The 23,256-nt window shown below is 35.3% G+C and overlaps 1 protein-coding gene across 7 annotated transcripts in view; it reads right to left on the reverse strand.

Annotated features, from left to right (window-relative positions):
- The window catches only part of LOC142236666 (uncharacterized), a 325,873-nt gene that overhangs the window by 155,818 nt on the left and 146,799 nt on the right, over positions 1–23,256 (reverse strand). Inside the window, exon 1 of one of the 7 annotated variants that reach the window (XM_075307909.1) lies at positions 21,589–22,186. The exons of the other annotated variants lie outside the window; for them this stretch is intronic. Within the exon in view, the coding sequence (XP_075164024.1) occupies positions 21,589–21,738 (150 nt within the window). The 5' untranslated portion in view covers positions 21,739–22,186. Of the gene's footprint in view, positions 1–21,588; positions 22,187–23,256 lie in introns of those variants that run through there. 7 annotated transcript variants of the gene reach the window in all.

The raw sequence follows: 23,256 nt of genomic DNA on the forward strand, positions 1-23,256 counted from the left end.
TGCTCAGGGTGGGTCCCTGAGTCGATATAACCATGTCCGTCTGTCCGTCCGTCCGTCCGTCCGTCCGTCCGTCTGTCTGTGAACACATTTTTGTGATCAAAGTCTAAGTCGCAATTTAAGTCCAATCGCCTTCAAATTTGGCACATGTTCCTAATTTGGGTCAGAATAGAACCCTATTGATTTTAGAAGAAATCGGTTAAGATTTCGATATAGCTCCCATATATAGCTTTCGTCCGATATGCACTAATATGGACCCAGCAGCCAGAGTTTTATACCGATTTGCTTGAAATTCAAGTGTGCAAGTGTGCAAACTTTGATTGAAATCGGTTCAGATTTAGATATAGCTCTCATATATATCGTTCGCCCGATATGAACTAATATGGTCCTAAAAGCCAGAGTTTTGGCCCAATTTGTTTGAAATTTTGCACTAGGAGTACAATTAGTAGAGCTGTTAAGTGTGCAAAATTTGATTGAAATCGGTTCAGACTTAGAAATAGCTCCCATATATATTTTTCGCCCGATATGGACTAATATGGTCCTAAAAGCCAGAGTTTTAGCCCAATTTTGGTGAAATTTTGCACAGAGAGTAGATTTAGCATTGTAGCTATGCGTGCCAAATTTGGTTGAAATCGATTCAGATTTAGATATAGCTCCCATATATATCTTTCGCCCGATATGGACTAATATGGTCCTAGAAGCCAGAGTTTTGGCAAATTTGTTTGAAATTTTGCACTAGGAGTACAATTAGTAGTGCAGTTAAGTGTGCAAAATTTGATTGAAATCGGTTCAGATTTAGATATAGTTCCCATATATATCTTTCGCCCGATATGGACTAATACGGTCCCAGAAGCCAGAGTTTTACCCCAATTTGATTGAAATTTTGCACTATGAGTAAAATTAGTAGTGCAGTTAAGTGTGCCAAATTTTATTGAAATCGGTTCCGATTTAGATATAGCTCCCATATATATCGTTCGCCCGATTTACACTCATATGACCACAGTGCCCAATCTTTTACTCCGATTTAATTGAAATTTTGCACAGGGAGTGCAATTAGCATTGTAGCTATGCGTGCCAAATTTGGTTGAAATCGGTTCAGATTGAGATATAGCTCCCGTATATATGTTTTTCTGATTTCGAAAAAAATGGTCAAAATACCTTGTTAAATCGCCACTGCTTAGTCGAAAAGTTGTAAAAATGACTCTTATTTTCCTAAACTTCTAATACATATATATCGAGCGATAAATCATAAATAGATTTTTTCGAAGTTTCCTTAAAATTGCTTCAGATTTAAATGTTTCCCATATTTTTTACTAACATTGTGTTCCACCCTAGTGCATTAGCCGACTTAAATTTTGAGTCTATAGATTTTGTAGAAGTCTATCAAATTCTGTGCAGATCGAGTGATATTTAAATGTATGTATTTGGGACAAACCTTTATATATAGCCCCCAACACATTTGACGGATGTGATATGGAATCGAAAATTTAGATCTACAAAGTGGTGCAGGGTATAATATAGTCGGCCCCGCCCGACTTTAGACTTTCCTTACTTGTTTTTATATAGTACCTTCAAATTATTCGTGTCAAAATTTGACGTCTGGAAGTCAATTAGTTTGTGAGATAGAGCGTCTTTTGTAAAACAACTTTTGTTATTGTGAAAAAAAAAAAAAACAAGTAAGTAAAGTCTAAAGTCGGGCGGAGTCGACTATATTATACCCTTCACCATTATGTAGACAAACATTTGTGTTGCCATCTCAAATACTTAAAATTTGCTGGGAGCTATACAAAAGTTTGCATTTTCAGATACAAATACTTTTAATGGAAACAATTTTTTGTACTTCTACAAAAACTCTAGAATTAAAATTTAAATCGGCTAACGCCCTGGGATGAAACACAATGTTAGTAAAAAACAAGTATATACGGCCGTAAGTTCTGCCAGGCCGAAGCTTATGTACCCTCCATCATGGATTGCGTAGAAACTTCTTCTAAACACTGCCATCCACAATCGAATTACTTAAGTTGCGGTAACGCTTGCCGATGGCAAGGTATCTTAAAACCTCCTAACACCATCTTCTAAATTGTATGTAAGTCCATACGTGGTATATATTAAATCAAAAAAGATCGATCCAATACGTATATAATTCAGTTTGACAAAGTAGACATAAAATTTTGACAAAATTTTCTACAGAAATAAAATTTTCTATAGAAATAAAATTTTTACAAAATTTTCTATAGAAATAAAAATTTTCACAAAATTTTCTATAGAAAGAAAATTTTGACAAAAATTTCTACAGCAATAAAATTGTAACAAAATTTTCTATAGAAATAAACTTTTGACAAAATTTTCTATAGAAATAAAATCTTGGTAGATTATTTTTGGCTCGAGCGGCAACCATGATTATGAACCGAATAAAATTTGAATAAAATTTTCTATAGAAATAAAATTTTGACAATGATGAACATTTCATTATGAACCGAATAAAATTTTGACAAAATTTTCTATAGAAATAAAATTTTGACAAAATTTTCTATAGAAATAAAATTTTGGTAGATTATTTTTGGCTCTAGTGGCAACCATGATTATGAACCGATATGGACCAATTTTTGTGTGATTCGACCAATTGTTGTATGGTTGTTAGCGACCATATACTAACACCACGTTCCTAATTTGAACCGGATCGGATGAATTTTGCTCCTCCAAGAGGCTCCGGAGGTCAAATCTGGAGAACGTTTTATATGGGGGCTATATATAATTATGGACCGATATGGACCAATTCTGGCACGGTTGTTAAAGATCATATACTAACACCATGTTAAAAATTACAACCGGATTGGATGAAATTTGCTTCTCTTGGAGACTTCGCAAGCCAAATCTGGGGATCGGCTTATATGGGGGCTATATATAATTATGAACCGATGTGGACCAATTTTTGCATGACTATTAGAGACCATATAACAATATCATGTACCAAATTTCAGGCGGATCGGATGAAATTTGCTTCTCTTTGAGGCTCCGCAACCCAAATCTGGGGATCGGTTTATATGGGCGCTATATATAATTATGGACCGATGTGGAACAATTTTTGAACAGTTGTTAGAGACCATATATCAATACCATGTACCAAATTTCAGCCGGATCGGATGCAATTTGCTTCTCTTTGAGGCTTCACAAGCCAAATCAGGAGATCGGTTTATATGGGGTCCATATATAATTATGGATCGATGTGGACCAATTTTTGCATGGTTCTTAGAGACCATATACCAACATCATGTACCAAATTTCAGCCGGATCGGATGAAATTTGCTTCTCTTTGAGGCTCCGCAAGCCAAATCTGGGGATCGGTTTATATGGGGGCTATATATAATTATGGACCGATGTGGACCAATTTTTGCACGATTGTTAGAGACCATCTACCAACACCATGTACCAAATTTCAGCTGGATCGGATGAAATATGCTTCTCTTAGAGGCTCCACAAGCTAAATCTGGGGATCGGTTTATATGGGGGCTATATATAATTATGGACCGATGTGGACAAATTTTTGCATGATTGTTAGAGACCATCTACCAACACCATGTACCAAATTTCTGCCGGATCGGATGAAATATGCTTCTCTTAGAGGCTCCACAAGCCAAATCTGGGGATCGGTTTATATGGGGGCTATATATAATTATGGACCGATGTGGACCAATTTTTGCGTGGTTGTTAGAGACCATATACCAACACCATATACCAAATTTCAGCCCGATCGGATGAAATATGCTTCTGTTAGAGGCTCCACAAGCCAAATCTGAGGGTCCCTTTATATGGGGGCTATACGTAAAAGTGGACCGATATGGCCCATTTTCAATACCATCCGACCTACATCGATAACAACTACTTGTGCCAAGTTTCAAGTCGATAGCTTGTTTCGTTCGGAAGTTAGCGTTATTTCAACAGACGGACGGACGGACGGACATGCTTATATCGACTCAGAATTTCACCACGACCCAGAATATATATACTTTATGGGGTCTTAGAGCAATATTTCGATGTGTTACAAACGGAATGACAAAGTTAATATACCCCCATCCTATGATGGAGGGTATAATATGGGAAATATGAAGCGATAGAAATTTTAATGCAATTGTACAAAAGAGATTTATGATTTTTCAGGCGATACATATGTATTCGAGATATATGACAATTATAGTAATATTTACAATTTTTGCTACTCTGCAGTGGCGATTTTACAAGGATTGGTTAGATCTCGCCAAGATATGTGGTAAAGTGTGGGTTGTGATATATTATTTGGTCTAGTCGGGTGGCTTGGAGCATTATTTAAAACTCATCCGTTCTGTGGAAATTTTGGCATTGCAGTGTGTAGGATATGACTAAGATATGGGGAAATCATCACAGAATTTTGTGTAAAATGTGAGAATTTTGGACATATTTGTATTTGCTGAGGAAACTATCCAGTCAATTGGAGGAAAATCCCATTGAAAATGGGTCTATGGTCTATGACCACTATTTCTTGGCGTTACATACAAATGCACAAACTTATTATACCCTGTACCACAGTAGTGGTGAAGGGTATAAAAATGGAAACAAGTATATACGGCCGTAAGTTCGGCCAGGCCGAAGCTTATTGCGCAGAAACTTCTACTGAAGACTGTCATCCACAATCGAATTACTTGGGTTGCGGTAACACTTGCCGATGGCAAGGTATCTTAAAACTTCCTAACACCGTAATATATACCACACAGTCCATACGTGGTATATATTAAACTAAAAAAAGGCCGATTAAATACGTATATAATTAAGTATAAAGTTTTTATAGAAATAAAATTTTGACAAAATACAATTTTGACAAAATAAAATTTTGACAACATCTTCTATAGAAGTAAAATTTGGAAAAAAAGATCTATAGAAATAAAATTTGGAAAAAAATTTCTGTAGAAATAACATTTTGACAAAATTTTCTATTGAAATAAAATTTTGACAAAATTTTCTATAGAAATAAAATTTTGACAAAAGTTTCTATAGAAATAAAACTTTGACAAAATGTTCTATAGAAATAACATTTTGATAATGTTTTCTATAAATATAAAATTTCGGTAGATTATTTTTGGCTCGAGTGGCAACCATGATTATGAACCGATATCATATGCTGACACCACGTACCAAATTTCAACCGGATCGGATGAAATTTGCTTCTCTTAGAGGCTCCGCAAGCCAAATCTGAGGATCGATTTATATGGGGGCTATATATAATTATGGAGCGATATGGACCAATTCCTGCATAGTTGTTGGATACCATATACTAACACCACGTACCAAATTTGAACCAGATCGGATGAATTTTGCTCCTCTAAGAGGCTCCGGAGGTCAACTCTGGGGATCGGCTTATATGGGGGCTATATATAAGTATGGGCCGATGGGGACTAATTTTTGCATGGTCATTAGATAACATATACCAACACCATGTACCAAATTTCAGCCGGATCGGATGAAATTTGCTTCTCTTAGAGGCTCCGCAAGCCAAATCGGGGGATCGGTTTATATGGAGCCTATATATAATTATGGACCGATGTGGACCAATTTTTGCATGGTTGTTAGAGACCATATACTAACACCATGTACCAAATTTCAGCCGGATCGGATGAAATTTGGTTTTCTTAGAGGCTCCGCAAGCCAAATCGGGGGATGGGTTTATATAGGGGCTATATGTAATTATGGACCGATATAAACCAATTTCTGCATCGTTGTTAGAGACCATATACTAACACCATGTACCAAATTTTAGCCGGGTCGGATGAAATTTGCTTCTCTTAGAGCAATCGCAAGCCAAATTTGGGGGTCCGTTTATATGGGGGCTATACGTAAAAGTGGACCGATGTAGACCAATTTTTGCTTGGTTGTTAGAGACCATATACTAACACCATGTACCAAATTTCAGCCGGATCGGATGAAATTTGCCTCTCTTAGAGGCCTCGCAAGCCAAATTTGGGGGTCCGTTTATATGGGGGCTATACGTAAAAGTGGACTGATATGACCCATTTGCAATACCATCCGACCTACATTAATAACAACTACTTGTGCCAAGTTTCAAGTCGATAGCTTGTTTCGTTCGGAAGTTAGCGTGATTTCAACAGACGGACGGACGGACGGACGGACATGCTCAGATCGACTCAGAATTTCACCACGACCCAGAATATATATACTTTATGGGATCTTAGAGCAATATTTCGATGTGTTACAAATGGAATGACAAAGTTAATATACCCCCATCCTATGGTGGAGGGTATAAAAAAGGAATTTCGTGTTTTGATAAAATACTGTTTACTGAAGGGAAAAAATACGGTAGAAGCAAAAACTTGGCTTGATAATGCGTTTCCGGACTGTGCCCCAGGGAAATTAACAATAATTGATTGGTATGCAAAAGTCAAGCGTGGTTACCGACGAAAAAAAAAAATCCACAAAATGATTTTGAATGACCGTAAAATGAAGTTGACCGAGATATGCGGAAGCTCTGTGCAAAATGGGTGCCGCGCGAGCTCACATTTGACCAAAAACAACAACGTGTTGATGATTCTGAGCGGTGAGCTGTTAACTCGTAATAAACCCGAGTTTTTCCGTCGATATGTGACAATGGATGAAACATGGCTCCATCGCTACACTCGTAAGTCCAATCGACAGTCGGCTAAGTGGACAGCGACCGGTGAACCGTCCGAAGCGTGGCCTCTGTTTTTTGGGATGCACATGGAATAATTTTTATCGATTATCTTGAGAAGGGAAAAACCATCAACAGTGACTATTATATGGCGTTATTGGAGCGTTTGAAATCGCGGCAAAACGGCCCCATATGAAGAAGAAAAATGTGTTGTTCCACCAAGACAAAGCACCGTGCCACAAGTCATTGAGAACGATGGCAAAAATTCATGAATTGGGCTTCGAATTGCTTCCCCACCCACCGTATTCTCCAGATCTGGCCACCAGCGACTTTTTCTTGTTCTCAGACCTCAAAAGGATGTTCGCAGGGAAAAAATTTGGCTGCAATGAAGAGATGATCGCCGAAACTGAAGCCTATTTTGAGGCAAAACCGAAGGAGTACTACCAAAATGGTATCAAAAAATTGGAAGGTCGTTATAATCGTTGCATCGCTCTTGAAGGGAACTATGTTGAATAATAAAAACGAATTTTGACAAAAAAAATGTGTTTTTCTTTGTTAGACCGGGGACTTATCAGCCAACCTGTTAAGAATAAAAAAACAAGTCTATAAGGCCGTATGTGCCCTCCACCATGGATGGCGCAGAAAGCTCTCCTAAAGGATGTCATTCATAATCGATATTGCCAACTAAATTATAAGTTAGGATCGGTTTATATTAGGGCTATATAAAATTATGGTCCGATATGAACCAGTTTTTGTATGGTTGGTAGAGGACATAGTCTAACACTACATACCAAATAGCAAAAGAATCGTATTAAATATGTACCTGCAGGAAGCTCCGTAAATCAAATATGAGGATCGATTTATATGGGGGCTATATATAAATATGAACCGATATAGACAAATTTTTGCATAGTTGTTAGAAGCCACAGACTAACGCCATGCAGTGTTATTGTTGTGCGACTTTAATCATTTTGCAACCTTTTTGACGTCATGCGTTGGATGCTGAGTGCTTCAAAGCTTCTTTAAGTACTTCACCGCATTGTGAAATGCAGATTGAACTCGGCTATAAAAACTTGTCATTGAGCTACCCATTGAAGCAATCATTAATAATAATTAAGATAAGTAAATCACGTAGACTATCACAATGGAACCTAACCTACACGGTGTTCTGGTTTGTGCAGCCGTTGTTTTATTGCATACCATTTCAACCACTAGATTCGTTCTAGTATCAAATAATTTTTATAATTATCACAAATTTTTACTGGAAGCCGTTCGTTTACTCCAAAAAGCCAGCAAAGGAGGGAGATCAAATTTGACATTTGAGAAATATAGAAGTTGCAAGTTTTTGCTAGGAATTTTTTGCCAATAAAAACTTGCAAGAGTTTGTCATAAACAAATCAAACGTGCAATATATTTCACAGAGTCAAGAGTGTAGTATAAAAAATAATTATTTTTATTGTTTTAATTGATTTAAAATTTTTAAACTGGCTGATGGTAAATTGGTACTGGATGGCGTACGCGTACATTTGTGCTGATTTTTGGCAAAAAAATCCATTTTTACTGTCTTGCACGTTTACGTTTTACTGGATCTTATGTTACAATAAGTTTTAAGAGGCCATAGACTAACGCCATGCACCAAATTTCAAACGGATCGGATGAAATTTGGTCCTGCAAGGGAAACGCAAACGCAATCTGGGGGTCGGTTTATATGCGGTCAGATATGGCCTATTTGCAATACCATCCAATCTAAGTAGGTCGGTTGATGTACATCAATATCCACTACTTATACCAGGTTTCAAGTCTATGTCATGTTTCGTTCAGAACTTAGCGTGATTTCCACAGACGGACGGACGGACATCGCTGGATCGACTCAGAATTTCACTACGTCCCAGAATATATATACTTTATGAGGTCTGAGACCAATATTTCGATGTGTTATTTACAAACGCAAGAACAAAGTCATCAATTGCGTATGGTTATGTCACTCCTTCGGAATCGTTTATATCGTTTATATGTATACACAAAAAAATATCACCAACATTTTTGCAATTAAAATTTAACAAATTTTTTTATTGAAGCAAAAATCAATCACAAACATTAAAAGTACTAATTAAATTTTTAATTGGAACAATTAATTTTTTTAATTAATGTTGGTGATGTTGATACTATCATTTCTGTAATTGAAGAAATTTCAATTAAAAATAAGTATATACAGCCGTAATTTCGGCCAGGGCGAAGCTTATGTACCCTCCACCATGGATTGCGTAGTAACTTCTTCTAAACACTGCCATCCACAATCGAATTACTTTGGTTGCGGTAACGCTTGCCGATGGCAAGATATCATAAAACCTCCTAACACCGTCTTCTAAATTGTATGTAAGTCCATACGTGTTATACATTAAATTAAACAAGTATAAACGGCCGTAAGTTCGGCCAGGCCGAATCTTATGTACCCTCCACCATGGATTGCCTAGAAACTTCTACGAAAGACTGTCATCCACAATCGAATTAATTGGGTTGTGGTATCATAAATCGTTTTCTAAATTGTGAGTTAGTCCATACGTGGTATATATTAGACAAAAAAGGTATGTGTAGGTAAGTCTACAACTAATTACGAATCGATATGGACTTTTGCACGGTACGTAGGGAGCCAGAATTGAAATATGGGGGTCGCTTATATGGCGGTTACATACAATTATTGATATGGACTAATTTTTGTGTGATTGGGGATCCATTTATCTGAGGGATATATATATAACTATAGATCGATATGGAGTTAGGCATGGTTGTTAACGGCCATATACTAGCACAATGTACCAAATTTCAACTGACTCGGATGAAATTTGCTCCTCCAAGGGGCTCCAAAACCAAATCTCGGGATCGGTTTATATGGGGGCTATATATGATTATGGACTGATATGGACCACTTTTGGCATGGTTGTTAAATATCATATACAGTAATCCCTCGATTTACGTCGTCTCGGCTTACGTTGTTTCGATTTACGTCGTCAAATTTTTTGTTCCATTAAACTTCGATTTACGTCGCAATTCGATTTACGTCGTCGATTTGTTCGCCAACTTTATCAGAAACGCCTTCCATGCGTAAAATATGTATCAACGATGATGACATCGAAACATTTTTTTTTCTGAAATTCTTACCGAAATTACGGAATTACCTTTATTTTTGAAGTTTTTTATTATGTACACGCACATACATACATAAGTGGACTTAGGAGTAAGTAAGAGCAATTCTTAATTCAGTTTACGTCGTTTCGACTAACGTCGTCAAATTCCGGAACCAATCACGACGTAAATCGAGGGATTAATGTACTATCACCACGTACAAAATTTCAACCAGATCGGAAGAATTTTGTTTCTCCAAAAAGCACCGGAGGTCAAATCTGGGGATAGGTTTATATGGGTGCTATATATAATTATGGACTGATATGAACCAATTCCTGCATGCACTGTTAGAAAAATATGTTTTTCATATGTTCCGATATAAACAAAATGTGTTTCGGGCACGATTTTAAACCACAATATATTTAAGTGCGAACATGTAATTTTCCTAAACTAACACTAAATGTTTGGGACATCTATGTTAATATGTTAGAATATATTATGTTTGGGGCATGAATGTTTCATAAAAATCATATGTGTGAATACAAACATATATAAATTTACAAATTTCAACTAAACATACATATGTTGTGATATTTTATTCAAAGCGACAGAGAGAGTATAGAGAGAAATAGAGATGGAAACCGGGAGAGTTGACGAAAGATATCAATATAACACAGCAAAAGAGTCAAAAGAGAACAATTTATGTGAAACCGCTTGTATGTTGTTTCGGAAAACTGTTTTATGATAAGGCCAAAAATTTGATATGTTTAAGTCTAAATATTATTTAATTTGAATAAAGAGAATATACATTCTGAACCAAGAGAATAGACATTTGAAAAACAAACAGCTTATGTTTTCGCCTTGAGAGCAGCATTTTATGTATGTGTGGACATGTGTTTTGTTTATCATTTTGGCATTATTTTTTTCTTGGTTCGTTAAAAGAAATCAGGGGTCTTCATAAAAATAACGAAAGGACACTATACTCTTTTTAGAGTTGGGACGGTAAAATGAAATAAGGAGGAAATAGTGAAAAATTACACAGTAAAATGTAAAAAAAACAAAGTTTAGTTTCTCTTTATTAAAAAGTAGTCCACGAGGAGTTGACGGACACCATCAAATATAAAAGCGGGCATTAAGTTCGACTTTTACAGCTAAAACAATTTAAAAAGTTTATTTTCTTTAAAATGAATTATTAAAGAAAAATAAAAGGAATTTTAGAGCGATGGTGTTAAATGCTAGCAAAAAACTGTTCACTCCTAAATAAATTTATGTTTATATTATAAAATTATGTATGTATGTTTATACTCGACTCCACGTTCTTCTTTTGTTAGTTTTTGAATTCCTTCCAAATTTTAAAGTTTTGTACAAAAACAGTTTTTTATTACAAGATTGTTATTTTTGCAATAAAAAATAATATTTTATCCAAAAATCATTCAATTTCGTTTATATCAAGCATTGTTACTGACTATAAATCTTTAATAACGCACATTTCGATGTTTCATTTAAAAAAATTAATATAGTATAAATATAAATGTGTAAATTAAAAAAAAAAACAAAAAAAAATGTTCGGTCGGAGCAGGGATTGAACCCACGACCCTTTGCATGCAAGGCAGACATGCTAACCACTGCTCCACGTGGCAAACAAATGTATGTTTCTGTTAAATAATGTTATGTTTGCATGGGCTCGTGGGCGCTGCAAACTATGCTATATAAATGTAACTTAAAACGATAATTATCTACTGGTGACTATAACAGCTACGTAGCCCAGTGGATAGTGTGTTGGCTTACAAACTGTATGGTCCTCGGTTCGATTCTCCGTGCAGGCGAAAGGTAAAATTTAAAAAATTTATAAAAGTGATTAATTTCTTCAACATTATTTGTATTACAGAGAAAGGTGCCAATAACTAAAAAATTTCGTGGAAGTGAAAATTACGAGTATGTTAGGGAATGAGCACAATCGTGTTTGGGAAAAATTCTTCCATTCTTCCATTTTTGGCTCAAAATGCTTCCAAGCATATAATATGTTCACATAAAACAAACATATTAATGTTTCGGCAGTATGCAATAATATATGTGCTTCCTGCAAAATATGTTTGGAACATATGTTAAAGAAGCGATTTTTTTTGAGGGTGTGGTTATTGGATACCATATACTAACATCAACCGAATCGGATGAATTTTGCTCTTCGAAGGGGCTCCGGAGGTCAAATCTGGAGAACGGTTTATATGGAGGCTATATATAATTAAGGACCGATTTCGACCACTTTTTGCATGGCCATTGGAGGCCGTATACTTACACTATGTACCAAATTTCAGCCGGATCGGATGAAATTTGCTTCTCTTAGAGGCTCCGCAAGCCAAATCTGGGGATCGGTTTATATGGAGGCTATACATAATTATGGACCGATGTGAACCAATTTTTGCATAGTTGTTAGAGACCATATACTAACACCATGTACCAAATTTCAGCCGGATCGGATGAAATTTGCTTCTCTTAGAGGCTCCGAAAGCCAAATCGGGGGATCGTTTTATAAGGGGACTATATATAATTATTGACCGATGCGGACCAATTTTTGCATGGTTGTTAGAGACCATATACTAACACCATGTACCAAATTTTAGCCGGATTGGATGAAATTTGCTTCTCTTAGAGGGTCTGCAAGCCAAATTTGGGGGTTCGTTTATATGGGGGCTATACGTAAAAGTGTACCGATATGGCCCATTTGCAATACCATCCAACCTACATGAATAACAACTGCATGTGCCACGTTTCAAGTCGAAATTGTTTCGTTCGGAAGTTAGCGTGATTTCAACAGACGGCCGGACGGACGGACGGACATGCTCAGATCGACACAGAATTTCACCACGACCCAGAATATATATACTTTATGGGGTCTTAGAGCAATATTTCGATGTGTTACAAACGGAATGACAAAGATAATATACCCCCATCCTACACTCAAAAAAACTCTCTATTTCACTAAAGCCAATTTAACTTTATTTTAGTTCATGTTATTATTAGTTTTGGAGGAAGTTTCCTTTACTCTAATAATTTTTTGTGTATGTTAGTTAAATTAACTAAAACCGAGGAAAAAATATACTCAAATGAAGCATAAAGATTAACTAAATTCGGGTCTTCCACAAAATAGTTCAGAATTTCTTTAAATTTGTAAATTTTACCAAAAATGTGTCCATCATGAACTTCGTATATCACTAAAGACATTCTTGCAATTTTGAACTCCAAGTTTTCCCTTCAAACTACAAAATTTTCTTTAACAAGTGGAAAAACGTAGTTATGTCTAATAAATTTTCTTGAATTTGTCGAAAAATATTTACTTATTTTTATGACATCGGCGTGATGCCAACGTTTGTAATACTGTTTAGTTAAAATTTTCTACAAATATTCAAAATTTTCTAAAATTAACCGAAAGTTTTCTTCCTGGTGGGTTCACTGTTTTTTCAGTGTATGGTGGAGGGTATAAAAAGACCGAATAAATATAAAAAGACCGATTAATACAACATTGCTGAACTTCACTCTTATCACTGAGTGCTGCCCGATTTCACGTTAAGCTTAATGACAAGGGACCTCCTTTTTATAGCCGAGTCCGAACGGCGTTCCACATTACAGTGATACCACTTAGAGAAGCTTAGAAACCCTCAGAAATGTCACCAGCATTACTGAGGTGAGATAATCCACCGCTGAAAAACTTTTTGGTGTTCGGTCGAAGCAGGAAGCGAACCCACGACCTTGTGTATGCAAAGCGGGCATGCTAACCATTGCACCACGGTGGCTCCCAATTATGGACCGATATAGCCCATTTGCAATACCATCCGACCTGCATCAATTGCAACTACTTGTGCCAAGTTTAAAGTCGATAGCTTGTTTCGTTCGGAAGTTAGCGTGATTTCAACAGACGAACCGACATGCTTAGATCGACTCAGAATTTCACCACGACCCAGAATGTATATACTTTATGGGGTCTTAGAGCAATATTTCGATGTGTTAAAAACGGAATGACAAAGTTAATATACCTCCATCCTATGGTGGAGGGTATAATTAATTGGATCAATTAATTCCGTGATTGAAGACAAAAAATATTGTTTTCTGTGTACTCTAGCTCTCAGTCCATACTTTCGGAATTACAAATTTCTCTTTTGTGCTCTCGCTCTTAGTTATATTCATAAATACATTATGTGTTTGTACTGAAGCATAACATGAATCATAAATGTCAATATTATGTTCGATTTCCGCAGCATCCATACAAGTGTAAAATTACTGATTAGAGTATCTAAAAATATTCTTGACCCTCGCGGATTGGGAATCACACTCTTCTTTTATATTCGCACTCTCAATCATATTCATAAATAAATATATTATTTCCTTGTACTGAAACATTATATATAGTCTAAAGGCTGGTGTTATATTCAATTTTCTCAGCGAAATAATTAATTTAACAACATTTAATATTACTCTCTCGATTCGATTTTTAGTAAGTTGTCATTAACATTTTGAAAATAGTTAATGTTTGTCTTCTCATATATGGTTATTTTTTTTTTGTTAAATAAAATGACAGTGAAATGCAAATATTTTCATTGCTAATACAGTACCGGCCTAAGAATATTAATATGTGCGTTCAAACAAGACATTTTTAAGTTTATTTATATTTTTTTTTATATTAAAACTTCTGGTATAAAGCTACGAAAAATATCGTTTTCATCGGTATACATATGTGATTTATTTCAATTTGAAAATTGCATTACTAATATTTTATTAAAAAAAATCAATAATGGTTATTACCTCAGACACTGTAGTATACACCATTTCGGAGATGTTTCTTTGGTTTTATTTGATATTATACAATTGAAGAAAATACTATAGACGGAGTGGAGGTATATTTATATGTGCAAATATATTTTTGTTCTCGTTGAGGGTATCGGCCCATGTAGAGCGATAACTTTTGAACGAAACGACACTCAGGCGACTCACGTCAATTCACGACAAACATTGATGACTAACAGAATGTAGGTTCAAACAGAAATAATCCCTCTAACAAATTCAAGTGAGCAGATGGTGGAACGTATTTGTGTACCATGCCGCAGCGGCCGAATGCGGTATAAATAAACAAAACCAAATACAATCCACACAACACAAAAAAAGAAAAAAACAAAACCAAACCACACAACAACACAAGAAGAATGAATATATGGGAATATTAAGGGATAAAATCGGCGTAATATGCACTTGACATAATCCACATCCTTGGAAGTGGATGTCGATTTGGCATCCTTTTTTGTGTATACCAGTAGAACACACTGCATTTGTGTAGTGGGTAAGTAAAGTAGCTTGCATACAAATTTCTAAGGTGGTCGACCACTTTACTGGGTAATTAGTGAGGCCCAGTGTATAAAGGCCTTCAGTGTGATTTTCTTTGCGTTGATTTTCGGTATTGAGTGGAAATTTTCCAATCAATTTTATTATCGGTTAGGTTAGGTGGCAGCCCGATGTATCAGGCTCACTTAGACTATTCAGTCCATTGTGATACCACATTGGTGAACTTCTCTCTTATCACTGAGTGTTGCCCGATTCCATGTTAAGCTCAATGACAAGGGACCTCCTTTTTATAGCCGAGTCCGAACGGCGTTCCACATTGCAGTGAAACCACTTAGAGAAGCTTTGAAACCCTCAGGAATATTATAGGAAAGACAACTGTTTCACAGTATTTAACAAAGAAACAAAAAGAAGTGTATACGACCCAAAGTTCAGCCAGACTGGATTGGATCCATGGATTGTACCCAGTACAAGAGATGATAAATTCATAAACTGTTTTCTCAATTATCAATTGGAAGTTCGTTCACACGGAGCCAAAGTTACATATAACTAGTGGGTAAAGTAGAAAGTCGGGCGTGGCATGGACTATATGATACCCTAAACCCCCTACCGAAATAGCATTTATGAGGTATGATTGAAATAGGTTTTGGAAATAAACCGTATTTCCTTATTTAAGACAATTAAGCGGTACAAGTTTATGAGAGATTACAGATACAATATCACATCCGTCTCGATTCGATCTGGACAACATTTTTACACTTCTACAATATCTATAGACTTACAATTTAATTCGGCTAATGTCCTGAGGTGGAACCAGTAAAACAAAAAATATGGGAGACATTTAAATCTGAAGCAATTTGAAGGCAACTTTGCAAAATTGTATTAATGATTAATTGGGCGATAGATATGTGTTAGAAGTATAAGAGACATTGGAGTCATTTTTACAAGTTTTCGACTTCGACTGCGATTTCACAAAGAAAATGTTGGTATTTTGGTCATTTTTGTCGAAATTAGAAAAACCTATATATGGGAGCTATGTTTAAATCTGAACCGACTTCAACCAAATTTGGCATGCGTAATGACAATGTTAATACTACTCCCTGTGCAAAATTTTGTCGGATTACAAATTTGACCTCTGTGGTTATATGAGTGTAAATCGGATAAAAGATATATATGGGAGCTATATCTACATCTGAACCGATTTCAACCAAAATTGGCATGTACGTACGTTAATTAACGTTAATTCTACTCCTTGTACGATTTTAGTCAATTGGACTAAAATTCCGACCTAGAAGATCGAAAAAAGAGCTTCCAAGAAAGTAGTTTGGATCCCCAATTTGTGATCCGGAAGTAGTGCAAACTTGGATCACCTCCAATGAATTTTATATGGGCTTATCATAGGACGGAAGTACTCCTTTGTTTGGAACCTTTGCATTGCTTTAGCAGTTGTGCCTTGGAAGTTCATTTGGATGAAGAAATTTAAAAAAAAAAAAAAAAAAAAAAAACTAAAAACTAAATTTTTTCCAATTTCAATTTTTAGTTTTATCAGTATTTTTGGTTATACTTTTATTTTCTTATTATCAAATTTTTACAAATTGAACAACTTCTTCGCTTCCGCCTGGGGCTGAACCTGGGTCTGTTGGACCCATAACAGAACGCCTTAGCACACTCAGCCACGAAGGTCATTGAATACGATGCATCAAAACGTATATTCAAATGTTTGTGATATGGACCTAATATGACACCACGGCATGACATTCTAACTACTTCCTGAGATGTTTTTTATTGTTATGAATGAAAAAACAAGTAAGTAAAGTAGAAAGTCGGGCGGGGCCGACTATATCATACCCTAAACCACCCTTACTGAATTAGTAATCATAAGCATTTGTGGGCTAACATTGAAATAGATCTGGGAGATAAACCGCAGTTCCATATTTAAGAAAATTAAGGGGTACATGTTTATGGGTGCTTTGTCTCGATTTGACTATAGCTCATAGTCAGTGTTGCCAGGGAAAATATTCGGTTTACCCTACAAGGATAAAAAAAAGTTCCCTACTTTCCCATACATTCCAAAACAATTTTCTCTATAATATTTTTCATTAAATTTAAACAAATTTTACTTTGAGTAAGATCGGTCAATAAATAACGCCACTGTGGTCAAAATTAAGGTTATTAGGGGCAATTGTTGAAAAACGGGCGATACATATATATGGGAGCTATATCTAAATCTGAACCGATTTGAATGATATTTGGCAGGTTTGTTTGATATTATAGTAGATTACCATTTGTTGAATTTGAGTAAGATCGGTTAAAAAATGAGCCAACTATGGTCAAAAATAAGGTTATTAGGGGTGAATTTTTGAAAATCGGACGCTACATATATATGGGAGTTATATAGAAATCTGAACCGATTTGTATGATAGTTTGCAGGTTTGGTTGAGAACACATAAGGTTACCTTGTGCTAAATTTTAGTAAGATCGGTTGGTAAATAAGGGTTTTATGGCCAAATTTGATAAAATCGGGTGATATATATGGGAGCTATAGTCAAATCTGAACCGATTTCGATGAGATTTCGATGAGATTACATTTAACCAAATTTGAGTGCAATCGGTTGATAAATAAGGGGTATATGACCAAATTTGGGAAAATCGGGCAATAGGTATATATGGGAGCTAAATCTGAACCGATTTTGATGAAATTTTGCAAATTTAAAGGGTGATGCAGAATATTACTTTGTGCCAAATTTGGTGACGATCGGTTTGTAAAAACGCGCAACACCCATTTGTCCAAATTCAATAGCGTTCGTCCTTGTGCCCAAAAAACACCCTGTACCAAATTTCATCCAAATCGGTTAATAATTGCGACCGGAATCCTGTGAACAACAAATACATGGACAGACGGACACCAAGCGCTAGATCGACTCAGGAGGTGATTCCGAGTCGATCGGTAGATATTTTATGGGGTATAAAATCAATATTTCTGTTAGACACATTTTTTGGCCGATCAAAGTTATTATACCCTGACTACTATGTGGTTTAGGGTATAAAAACTATAGAATGGTGATGGGGGTATAATAAGTTTGTCATTACGTTTGACTCCGTTAAACTCATTGAAATATAGTTTTCCGGCTATATAAAGTATATATTCATGATCAGGGAGAAACGACTTATACGTTATAATCACACTACAGACTTCAATAGTTGCGCTATCGTCCTGAAATTTGTCACAGATTCGTTTTTTGTTTGCAGGCAGGTCAAGTTCAAAGATGGTCTATATCGGTCCAGGCTTTGATATAGCCCCCATATAAACCGATCCCCGAGTTGGGGTCTTGGTTGTATAGAAACCGTATTTTTTTATCCGAGTTGATTGAAATTGGAAATCTAAAGGTAATTTAGGCTCACAAATAGGTGTGCCGAATATGATGTGCGTGGGTCCATGTTTTGGTGTAGCCCCCATATAGACCGGTCACCCAATTTGACTTTTTGGGATTCAAGAAACCTTAGATGTTAGATCCGATTTGCCTGAAATTGGATATCTAGAGGTGATTTAGTCGTACAAATATGTGTGCCAAATATTGTGTATGTCGGTCCAAGTTTTGGTATATCACCCATATAGACCAATTTCCCGATTTAACTTCTTGGGCTTCTAGACAACGCACTTTTTCCACAATTTGCCTGAAATTTGCAGTCTAGACGTATTTTAAATCCACAAACACCTGCGACGAAATTGGTTTATATCGGTTTTGGTAAAGTCCCCATATAGACCGATCACCCGTTTTGAATTCTTGGATACCTAGATACTGCAATGTTTATCTGATTGTTCTAAATTTGTAAATCTAGAATTATTTTATGACTATAAAAATATGTCAATTTTGGTCTATATGGGTAAGGGTTTGATATAATACACTTGCCTCCCGATTTAACTTCTTGGGGGGATAAAATGCGCACTAATAATTGAAATTACAGGAAACTATAGTCAAATCTTACCGATTGTATACAGATAAGAATAAGTTTGAGAACCAATAACTTTTGTTGGAAAACCAAAGACAATATTTGTTCATTTTCCTGTAACAAATTAATTTGTACTTTTAACAACCATTAGCACAAATAAGGGTTTACCAAGTCTTACTATCAGAAGACAACAAATGGTTGGTGTTCTCAAAAACATAATTTGTAAATAATTTGAACGTCTATTAATGATCTGTAACAAATTTATAGATGTATTGACTAAAAATTTGTATTTGCGTTTGTTAATATTATCCTGACAAGAAGTCAGGATTAAAACAAGTAAGAAAAGTCTAAAGTCGGGCGGGGCCGACTATATTATACCCTGCACCACTTTGTAGATCTAAATTTTCCATACCATATCACATCCGTGTTGGGGGCTATATATAAAGGTTTGCCCCAAATACATATATTTAAATATCACTCGATCTGGACAGAATTTGATAGACTTCTACAAAATCTATAGACACAAAATTTAAGTCGGCTAATGCACTAGGGTGGAACATAATGTTAGTAAAAAGGAAAAAAGTAAGGAAAGTCTAAAGTCGGGCGGGGCCGACTATATTATACCCTGCACCACTTTGTAGATCTAAATTTTCGATACCATATCATATACGTCAAATGTGTTGGGCGCTATATATAAAGGTTTGTCCCAAATACATACATTTAAATATCACTCGATTTGGACAGAATTTGATAGACTTTTACAAAATCTATAGACTCAAAATTTAAGTTGGCTAATGCACTAGGGTGGAACACAATTTCAGTAAAAAAAAAAAAATATTGGAAACATTTAAATCTGAAGCAATTTTAAGGAAACTTCGCGAAAGTTTATTTATGATTTATCGCTCGATATACATGTATTATAAGTTTAGGAAAATTAGAGTCATTTTTACAACTTTTCGACTACATAGTGGCGATTTAATAAGGAAAAGGTTGGTATTTTGACCATTTTTGTCGAAATTAGAAAACCATATATATGGGAGCTATATTTAAATCTGAACCGATTTCAATCAAATTCTGCACACTTGACTATACTACTACTTGTACTCCTAGTGCAAAATTTCAACCAAATTCGGCCAAAAATCTGGCTTCTGGGGCCAATAAGTACATATCGGGCGAAAGATATATATGGGAGCTATATCTAAATCTGAACCGATTGCACACTTGACTATACGACTAAGTGTTATGTTTCTACAAAATTTCAAGCAAATCGGTATAAAACTATGGCTGCTGGGTCCATATTAGTGCATATCGGGCGAAAGATATATATGGGAGCTATATATAAATCTGAACCGATTTCTTCCAAAATCAATAGGGTTCTATTCTGACCCAAATTAGGAACATGTGCCAAATTTGAAGGCGATTGGACTTAAATTGCGACCTAGACTTTGATCACAAAAATGTGTTCACAGACAGACGGACGGACGGACGGACAGACGGACATTGTTATATCGATTCAGGGACCCACCCTGAGCATTATTGCCAAAGACACCATGTGTCTATCTCGTCTCCTTCTGGGTGTTACAAACATATGCACTAACTTATAATACCCTGTTCCACAGTGTGGCGCAGGGTATAAATATATATGTTCCAATATTTGGAATCGCAAAATTTTGATTTGGCTATATTTTCTTAATCCTAAAATATATGCACCTTAAATTTGGCATTATAGTGTCATTAATGAGAATATCAACTTAACTTTTGAATCCGAGAGTATTTCAAGTTCTTAGTTACACAGAAAAAAGTTTCACGAAAATTTTTCCAATTAAAATTTTAATTGAGTTTTAAAAAATATTCAATTAAAAATTTAATTGAATCAACAAATTTTTTAATTGAAACAAAAATCAATCACGAAAATTAATAGTATCAATTAATTTTTTAATTGATACTATCATTTCTGTGATTGAAGACATTTCAATTAAAAATTAATTGAATGAATTAATTTCGTGATTGAATCAGAATTTTTTTTGTGTGTATAAGAAATGTAAATTTCTTATATCGGGTATCCCTAATCTGCGTGTAGAAATTATATGTTATTTGAAATCATAACAAAAGCGTCATTTCACCGTAGTTTTTTGAACACTTAGGAGAAATGCTTAAGATTCCTCTAAAACTGAAACAGGAATGCTTCTTATAAATCCATATGTAGAAAGTTCAGTAAGCGTAGTATTTCAATTAATCTCCTTGGAGGAGTATCCTTTATAAAATCCATCTGAAAATCTATATATATTCAAGTAAGCCGCTGCATCAAAGGAAAAACGCTTCCGTTGTATAAACGCAAAAAGAAATTTTTGTGTTCACATTAAGTTAGATTATGCGGATCTATGATTAAAGGCCCACAGCTAGGCGTTTGAACCCTGTATGTACGTATATTCAAGAAATACAACTCAAAACTAAAATTTATTCATTATACCAAAGAGGAGATATTGTGTGTCATAATTTAAGCACTAAGCAAAAGATTGCACACAATTTCTTACCATAATGTCTTCTGTGTCAATAGCTTCTGTTAATTCTTGTAGTTCAACTTCGTTATCATTGATTAATTGATGATGCTGTTGCTGCTGCTGTTTTAAATCGAGCGCCTCGTATTCTTCTAGATCGATGACGAGGTTTTCACATTCATCCATCTTGTAGGTTACGTTTTAATCGTTGAGCCCCCTGAGTAGGCGGGCCAGGATGTATCGAATTTTCACCGTAGCCGATTTCTTCTCAAGTACACGACAACTCTGTTAGCTTAAACTTTCGAATAATTCACAGAATGAGGTTTATATTCACATAAATATGAGAAAATTTTGCTTCTAAATTAATGATATATACTAATTTTGAGCACCACTTTTTTGTTTAATAATCAACTGCATTATTCAATAAAAGTCCTTGATTAAAGGGCAAACACATCAATTTTCGATGATATCTACGACTCAATTTATTAAACACTGTTTACCAAATATTATACACCTTATTTTGAAAATCGTTGTTTGAGGCTTTTTAATTATTGATTTTTTTTCTGCAATTATCTTTTTAACCGACTAAATTTCTTTTACAAAATTTTCTCAAGAAATTTCCAAGAACAATCGTTCCGTTTGTATAAGTTGTGAATGAATGAAAATTGTCTATGACACTGGAAATTCTTGGGATTTTCATGGTGCTGCAATGTCTAGTGTGGATTTCATCGATTTTCCATGGCTCATGCGCACAATGAGGAAAAACAAACCAGTGGAACGGTTAAATGTCATGTTTTTGGGGTTGAATTCTTATCCTTAATGGCATTTGTGAAGCGACATCTATATTTGGATTTTCGAATTAGAAAGTGGTGTGTATCCTTGGTCACATTTCGACAAGAGGATAAGTCGGCAATACCTTTGCAAATACTTTCAATCACAAACACCTTTTGAAATGTATTAATTTAGGGATGAATCAAATCCATAACTTCTTACATTGGTTTAGTACATTTACACAAAGGGTGAGTTATAGATGTTGGCAATTCCATCCCTCTACATACAGTGATGTCATTTTATATATATAGTCATATCTAGATATTTTTTATGTTGAATTTCTAAAAAATGTATCTAATTGCAATTATTCTCAATTCTCAATTTCAATTTTGATACTTTTACTATTTTTAAAATGTGGCTAAACGATAAAGGATTTCGATTTCAGGCATCGATTGTAACATGATAAAACTACTAAAGGTACTACATCAGAGTCAACTGTTCACAGCTGAATACATCCAACTGTCACAAACTTTGGCCTAATTTGTTTAAAAACCTAAACCGAATTTCTATAGAAATAAAAATTTGACAAGGTTTTCTATAGTAATGGTTGTAGGATGGTTGGATGTACAGCTGTTTCGGAATTACCACATTCCTCATCAGCATCCTCTACTTGCAGCAAAACTATCAACCAATTATCAGAATAAATTCGGGTAATTCACTCAACCCAAAGTGAACTACACTTGAACCTCCCGAAAAAGGGTTTGATAGTCGGCTACTGCCTAAACAAATTTGCCAGCATATCTCTTTTCCTTTGCCAAACTCAAATCATCGATTTGAATGTATTTGGCTGGGTTTGTTTTTTGAGCGTGCTTCCTCTATCTTCATTCGTTTTTATACCCACCACCATAGAATGGTGACGGGGGTATAATAAGT

Source organism: Haematobia irritans, chromosome 4, assembly GCF_050003625.1.
Source record: "Haematobia irritans isolate KBUSLIRL chromosome 4, ASM5000362v1, whole genome shotgun sequence".
Lineage (NCBI taxonomy): Eukaryota > Metazoa > Arthropoda > Insecta > Diptera > Muscidae > Haematobia > Haematobia irritans.